Below are 7,471 nucleotides of genomic sequence, written 5' to 3'. Positions count from 1 at the left end.
TTGTTCACAGACAACATGGAAAAGATCCTCCCTTTGCTGAGAGGAGCCAGAGCCTGGAGTTGTTTTCATGTGTGTTTTTTAAGTAAGCTCTTCGCCCAACACGGGGCTTGAACTCACAACCCCGAGATGAAGAGTCGCATGCCGTGCTGACTGAGCCAGCCAGGTGCCCGTGCTGTTTTTGACTGATTTACCATGCACAGAAAAGAACCAAAGATTTTTTTAATAAAGACGCCATTACCAGACCCTGACAAGCATTTACCATCGCTGAGGAAGTTCCCAAGAACAGAGTGACCCACTTGGCCAAGCCAGGTCAAGTCAAGAGGGAGCATCTTGAGAAACGTGAGCGCCTCACGCCCTTGCTGTACTGCTCAGGTTCCAGGTTGGTTTTCTTCTCTGGGCTCGTTCCCCGAGCTCAAGTTCTCAATAAGTGAGGGCAGAAGAACACTGCTGACCCCAGAGGGCCTCCCCCTCGAAGGCCTGCGCCTTCCTGCTCGGTACCACACGCGTTCCTGCCCACAGTCCAGGGAAGAATCTGGGCCCAAGGGACAAGGGGTGGCAAATTCCTCAGGCACCTATGAGACAGGCCTTACACTCCCCGGACGTGGGAAGTTACTGTAAAGCAAGGGGACAGAGCGGAAGGCGGCTGCTTCCGTGGCCGCCCCTGACCAGGCCCGGCGGACCCCGCTGCTGCCGCGCACCGCCAGGGCTGCCGGGCCCCCTGTCGCCACCACTGGGGGGGGGGGTGCTTGGCTTGCACTCGAGTTCAGAAGGCCCCACGTGGAGACACAGGCAAGGTAAGAAGGGGACGAGAAGACAGCAGGGTTGAAACTGAATGGGGAAGAGAGCAAAAGTAAAGCCAGAATCCTACTTGGTCTTTTTTTCCATTCTCCTTTATTCCATAAACACCTAGTGACAAGTTGCACAGATCAAAAAATAAAGGCAGAGAAGGGCATAGGGAAGGTTTTGTGATATGTGGGGGGTGGGGAGGGAGGAAGGGGTGGGAGCCGGTCCTCTCCCTCCACACACAGCCCTGCATGAGGGTTATGGCCTCTGCAGTGGGGGATCTGAGGAGGAGGAGGTGGGCAGAGATCCAGGGTAGCTGAGGGATGGAGGAAGCCCCTAAACCCAGAGCTCACCCCAAAAGCCCCTTCAATGCATGGTGAGGGTGGAGTGGGGAAGGTGAGGAGGCTCAACAATGGAGCAGCAGAATGAAAAATCAAGTTAGCAGATACAGGAGAAGTGGAGTCCTCATGGTGGGGAATTAAAGAAGGAAAAAGTAGGTCAAGGGGGCAGTGAAAGGTTCTCCCTGAGACCCCCAGGGAGAGGTGGGGGCCAGCTTGCCTGTTAATTTAATATTAAATTGGGAGTGGGAGTTGGAGGGGAAAAAGTTATTTCGGGGGTTGATTTCTCAGCCTCTCAGCCTGTACCTGGAAGGGAAAGAGAGAAGAGCAATTCAAAAGAGAGATAATACGTAAAGGCTGGGAGTTGGGGTTCATCCCCTATCGCAGGGACAGCGTTCCTCTCTTCATGCCAACTAAAACTTACACCATCAAAGGTGGTCATTGCTGGGCACTTGGACTCCTTCTGCCTCATAGCAAAGGAATGTGCACAGGTACGCTCCTCACCTCCCCCCTCCGTGCCTGACACCTTACAGTTCCTCCCCCTCAATACTTACAAGAGAGGCTGAGGGCCCAGGGCCCTCACCAGTCATAGCGGCGGGACTGTCGGGAGGGGGAGTCCTCAGGTCCCTGTATAGCCAGGCGGGGAGGCCCCTCAGCCCTTCGACCCCCACCCCCTGAAGCCTCATGCCGTCGAAACTCCAGAGGGCGCTGCTGCCGGAATCGGGACGTCTCCCTCCGCCATTCATCATCAAATGCTGCGGCCTCACCTGAAGAGCATGGAGACCAGACCGACATGTGAACATATAGGCTGGCTTCTGGGAGCAGACGCAAGCGGGAGCCACAGCCTTCTCAGAGGAAGAAATGGGGCAAAGGCTGAAACTACGTGCGGGGACATGCTGAGGGACAGCAACTTCTTTGTTTAGTAATCTGGGGTTCAGTGTGGTTCCACGAGCTAATAGCCAATAGCGATTCCAATGTGGAAGCCACCAGCAGGCCTGAGGCATGACTACTCAAGAAAGAAATCAGGAAGGGGGTAATTATGAAGTTAAGGAATATAGTCCCATGCACACAGTAAGTGTTAAATAGGAATTTGCTGTGCTCGGCAGCACATATACTTAAAAAAAAAAAAAGAAGAAGAAAAAGAAAAAAAAAAGGTATTTGTTGACTTGATGGGAAGATGAAAAAGAGGAGAAAGAAAAAACCCGATCCTGACAGTTGGCCTCTCCTTGAAGAGGAGACGGCCAGTATTGACTTAGCCCCTAAAGCTGACAGGGCTCAGTGAGGCAAGACTAGGAGGCCCACCCGTAACTTTGCCAAGATATATCTGCACAGGCAGGGACAGAAAGCTGCTTGGGATCTCCTGGCTCGCAGGAACCGGACCAGTGGCTGCCGGCCCGGATGCCCGAAGGGTGAGGAGCGGGAAGGAAAGCTCACTCTCATCCAGGTTGATGTAATCCTGCCGCTCCTCCTGGTCCCCTGTGCGGTGGTTTCGGGAGCGCTGGAGGATGTGAGCCCGGTCTCGGATGTGGTGCCCGATGGACATCTGCTCCAGCCCGCTGTCCGAGTCCCGTACGGTCCTGCGCGTCTCCCGGATCTGGGATGAGGCAGACCACAGCACACTCGGCTGCCCGTTCCCCAGCCTGGCTGCACCGAGCTGGGTTCCACAAACCACCCCCAACCCACTCACGAGAAAGGAAGCCAGAGTTTCTGTGCGCGTCCTTCAACCCTGCCTTCAACTCACCCCGCCTGGTGCCGAGCGCATCTCTGACGTCTCCTGATAGACCTTGGGGGCCCCGTCGCCCGTATTGGAGTAGGAGATGACAGTGGAGGAGGAGAAGGTCTGGCAATTCCCTCCAGCTGTCATATGTTCCTGTGGAGGAAAGCACAGAGCAGGGCTGAACGGTCCCTCTGGAGAAGGGATCCCACGTGTCAGCTGCCCGTGCCCATCCGCATCTTTCTTACAAAACATGCGAAACGCGAAAACATCAGGACTCGTCAGTACACCCCAAATTCCTCTGAGTCCAACAACAAACGAGAAGAGCCTTAAGGGGACGGAGCCTTTACTTGCATGTTTACTGAGACTGCTACTGCTGCTTCACAGTCACGCACGAGAGCAGATCAGGGAACCCAATACCCTCTGGGTTCAATGACTTTAGCCAGCTTGAGCCCTTCCCCAGCGCATTCTTCCGTGCCCCTGCCTCAGAGGACCCACAGGGTTGCCAGCCATCACCGAGAACAAGTCTGCAGAAAGGTATGGGGCAAGAGCCTCACCATGTTCCCAATCATGTCGTTCATCATCCCAAACATGTCCATGAAGCCGCCCGACTGCAGCAAACACATGGAAAACGGAGTCAGGAAAGCAAAGTCAGTGCACCCACTAGACACATGGCCACACATTCCCTTTCTCCTCTTCCCTCCCTGGCTCTTCGTTAGCATGGCCAGTACATGGAATGTTCCTCTCCCGGTTTCCCTTCACACACACTGCTGCCTTCCTCCTCAGTCTCTATGGCTGCTCTGACCCCAGCTTCTTTCTCCCGACTGCCTTATTTCCCCCTACCTTTAAGAAGCACACCCAAGTGAATGAAAAAAAGGGATGGGCACGAAATAGTAAACAACAACAACAACAAACTTCTAGAAAGCCATCTCTGGTTGGCCCTTCAACTGCATCTCCATCCTCGGGAAGACAAACTTTGCTAAGCCAATCACATTTTCCTTAGAGGTACTGATCCTAGAACGCAGGAGTCAGTAAGTTAGCATCTTTAACCACAGGACTCAGAGCGCACAGCAGGCCGAGAGCTTTGTGAACACTATAAAAGGATTCTAGGGGCGCCTGGGTGGCTCAGTCAGTTATGCATCTGACTCTTGACTTCAGCTCAGGACATGGCCTCATACTTTGTGAGACTGAGCCCCAGGGTTGAGCTCTGTGCTAACAGCACGGATCCTGCTTGAGATGCAATCTCTCTCTCAAAATAAATAAATCAACTTTAAAAAGATTCTAGAGTTATCCATAAAGCTATTCCAGAGAGCCACATTTGGAAGTAACATCTAAGGGCACAGAGTGTGTCTGAGATGGAAGGACACAACGGCAGGACTCACCATTCCCAGCATCCCAAAGGGGGAGACAGCCCCAGCCTGGAGGAACACATAAAGAACAAATTAGAGAACATGTCCAACTGTTACAATCCCAAGCCCATGGGCCCTGCTGTTTTCCGATCCTCTCAAAAGGGGATCCCAAAGCCCTTCTGGCAGACCCTGTCCCCCACTCCGAAACAAACATCATTCCACTTGCTAGGTTGGCTAAAGCGCAAGGAAGATCAAGGACTTTATGAACCACCCCCCAGCCTTTCTCTGGGTCTCAATTATGTTGCAGCGCCATTACCTGCATCCTCCGGCTGGCAGGCCTGGTCCCTGGCATGTTGCCATCTGTGATGCTCAGGAAGGGGCTATATCCAAAGCCACCTGACAACATTCGGTTCATATGCTGACGGTGAATAGCAAAAGGGTCCCTGTGGAGTGAGCATACAGCGTAGATGGCAGAAGGGCCGAACAGTCAACACCCACTCTCCCTGCCCGCCCCCCTGCAAAAAAGAAAAGTCATAAGGAAACAGTGGCATAGATGCCTATTTCCTCTCTGAGTCTGAGCTGGAGCGCAGTCTCCAGCTGGTCCCAGCCAATGCCAGCAATGGGAACCCAGATGTCTGCCTGAACTACTTAGAGAGACCTGAAGTGGAGTAGGATGAGCGCCCCAGAACGCAAGGGGGAGGGAATACTCACATCAGGAACATAGGATCCTCGGGCTCCACGTCCCTCATAAAGCGGAACATCCTGATTTTAGCTCAAGGGGGCTCCACACTGTAAAGATGTGGAGGCTCAGCTACTCGGAGGTGGCCAGGCTTTCGCACACCTGGCTCAGTGAAGGGACTGAGGACACTGTCCCTTCCAAACGCCGTAACCGAACCCCCCAAACTCCAGTGAGACCCTTCTCCAGGCGGTGATCGACACCACCCTCACCGGAGAGAAGAGCTCTTCAAACCTCCCAAGGAGGGCCGTGGAAAATTTTTCCAAGCCTCGCAGTCTTCTGCCTCCCCCCACTCACACCATCCTCTTCCCACAGGGGAGCATAGCCCCCTCCCCCGACGCCACTGTTCGGAAGCGAATCCCGAGGGTTAGCCGTCGCCCCAGCAATGACCCCGGCCCCCTCGCCCCCTTCTCAGCCCGAGCCGCTGCCAGGCCTCCCCCAGCCCGGACTCACGGTCCCCACCGCGCCTGTGCGCCGCTGCCCCGGCCCGCGCCGCACCTCCCGGCGAGCCGGAGCGGCAGGCCTGGCCCCGTCCCCTCCCCGCATCCCCGGCTCCCAGACCCCGCAGCCCCGCGGGCCCGCTCCCGCCCTGGCCCCGGCTGCCCGCTCTGCTCGAGTCTCACCGGTCCCCGATTCGGGCTCAGCGGCCCATCCGGCCGGTCTCGCCTCTCGGTGCGCCGCAGAATCCGGGGTTGCGGCCCGGGACGCGGGATTGGTCCGGGCTGGCGCTCCTCGGCCTTCCGCGCCGCCTCCTCCCAAGGCTGCCACCTCCGTACCCCCCCTCGGCCCACGGAGCCCGAACCGCGGCCAGGCCCGGACGGAAGTGACGTCACGGTGGGACAGCCCGCCCCGGGGCTGGGCCCGCGGAGCTCCGCCTACTGGCGGGCGAGGGGAGTGGGCTGGGGCCGGCTTCGCAGGCGGCGGAGCCTGGGGCCGCGGGGTCCTCCGGGGACCAGGGGAGGCGAGGCCTCATCACTAACCTGGATTTGGGCTCTGTGGACTGGAAGAGGGTCCCTGCAAGGGTGGGTCGGGGGGAGGAGCAGAGGCGCCCGGTCCTTGGGAGGGACGGGGCGGGGGAGGGCGGTGCGGCACGTTCCCTCAGGGGAAGGAAGAGAACGAGGTGCAGATTCCCATGGGGGGGAGGGGCGGGCTCCCTGTGGGCGACAAGGTGGGGCGGATCCTGAGGAGAACATTAAGCAGATTTTCTACCCGAGCGGCGTTCAGCCCTAGAGGGAGGAAGGGCGGCTGTCCTGCGGGGGAGGCGCTAGGGCGGTCCCGTCGGGAGGAGGCGCGTTCCAAGCAGAGGCGGGGCCCTCGGAGTGACGTACAGGAGGAGGTGACAGTTCTGCCCCTGTCTAGCTCTGGCTTCCAGAACTCCGGCGGGGCCAAAGAGAATCCAGGTTGGGAGGGCTGGCCGCCAGATGGCGCTCTTCGGCCAGGCTGGAACTCTAGCCCTTTGGGACCTGGCGAGGCTCCTGGACCCCTCAGTCACCCTGTATGAAGTGTAGGTCTGGGCAAAGGTTGTAGTTCTGAAATCATTTAGCTTGAGGCCAGTCTCTCCCCGTTCTTTTCTGTGACTGCTGTGTTCTCAAGAACTCCCAGTCCTGTACTGATCTTTCTTGCCTTTGGCCAGGTAGGTGTAGGTAGGTCAAGGGTCTAAAGTTTGGGAGAAGGGGTGGAGTGCTCCATTAACCAGGATCACCTAGCGGGTGGAGCTGAAATCAGACCCAGAAGACCCAACTCCAAGGCCAAAGACTGAAACTTTGACATACTAAATGTCTTGCATAAAATCTGGCCCCATGGAGAGAATGGCCCTCCCCCTGGGTGTCAGGGGAATTTGGACTGTCTAGGAGTCCAGACTTTTCCAAACTCGAGCTCTCCCTGGTTCTTTGCTCTGGCTGCTAGCCACATTAGTGCTCTGTGGAGCCTGACAACGTGAAACACTTGTTCCCAGTATGTACTTCACTAGGGGTGAAGGAGGAGGGGGTCCCTGGTGGCTCAGGAGAAGGTACCGAGAGCAGGGCTTCTCAGGTTTCTTTGGACTTGATCGTTATTAAAGAGGGAAAAACAATCGTGGAGATAGAAGGGGGCAGAGATAACTTAGAAGCTGGCAGACCAGCAAAACCAAAGAAAGACAAAGACAGTATAAAAGAAAATTTGTTTTTCATTGATATTTCTGGGGAAGAGACTTTGTCAAATCTTTTAAGTTTATTCTCCAGATTCTCTATCTCTGGACAGCCCACTCTGCAACTGCCCCTTTTCTTCTTGCCCCAAAGGCAGTTTGGCATGTGATCAGATAGTCTCTCAGTGAGCTTTCTGGGGCCCCGACTTACCTAAGTGTGGTCCCTCCCCTTCCAGCTTCTCCTTCCTCATCCCATTATGTCCAGCTTTCACAGAATTGGACAGGAGATCTGCCCTCCTCCTTTTCTCTTTTTCCATGACCTGGTATTGTCTTCCTATTGCTCTTAGGTGCTTAGAAACCTTTCTCTTCTTCCTTCCAAAACTTAAGAATCTGAGGTCAGTCATTTTTACCTTTGCCTGATTTTGAATC

General features: G+C 55.8%; 1 protein-coding gene across 1 annotated transcript; it reads right to left on the bottom strand.

Moving 5' to 3' along the window:
• Positions 1 to 872: 872 nt before the first annotated feature.
• MLF2 (myeloid leukemia factor 2) lies at positions 873 to 5,751 on the bottom strand. The gene is made up of 9 exons (XM_039217570.1): positions 5,544 to 5,751; positions 4,896 to 4,973; positions 4,501 to 4,627; positions 4,218 to 4,253; positions 3,393 to 3,446; positions 2,863 to 2,991; positions 2,556 to 2,715; positions 1,676 to 1,888; positions 873 to 1,427 (listed from the first exon to the last, which is right to left on the bottom strand). Exons 2-8 carry the CDS (start codon positions 4,943 to 4,945, stop codon positions 1,701 to 1,703), a joined length of 744 nt encoding a protein of 247 aa, XP_039073501.1. The 5' UTR covers positions 4,946 to 4,973; positions 5,544 to 5,751; the 3' UTR covers positions 873 to 1,427; positions 1,676 to 1,700.
• Between the last annotated feature and the right edge of the window lie 1,720 nt (positions 5,752 to 7,471).

The sequence above is a fragment of the Hyaena hyaena genome, unplaced genomic scaffold, assembly GCF_003009895.1.
Source record: "Hyaena hyaena isolate Hyena2069 unplaced genomic scaffold, ASM300989v1 scaffold_700, whole genome shotgun sequence".
In the NCBI taxonomy this organism is placed as follows: Eukaryota; Metazoa; Chordata; class Mammalia; order Carnivora; family Hyaenidae; genus Hyaena; species Hyaena hyaena.
Note: the sequence above shows the minus strand (reverse complement) of the source record. Positions and strands in the feature narration are given on the sequence as shown.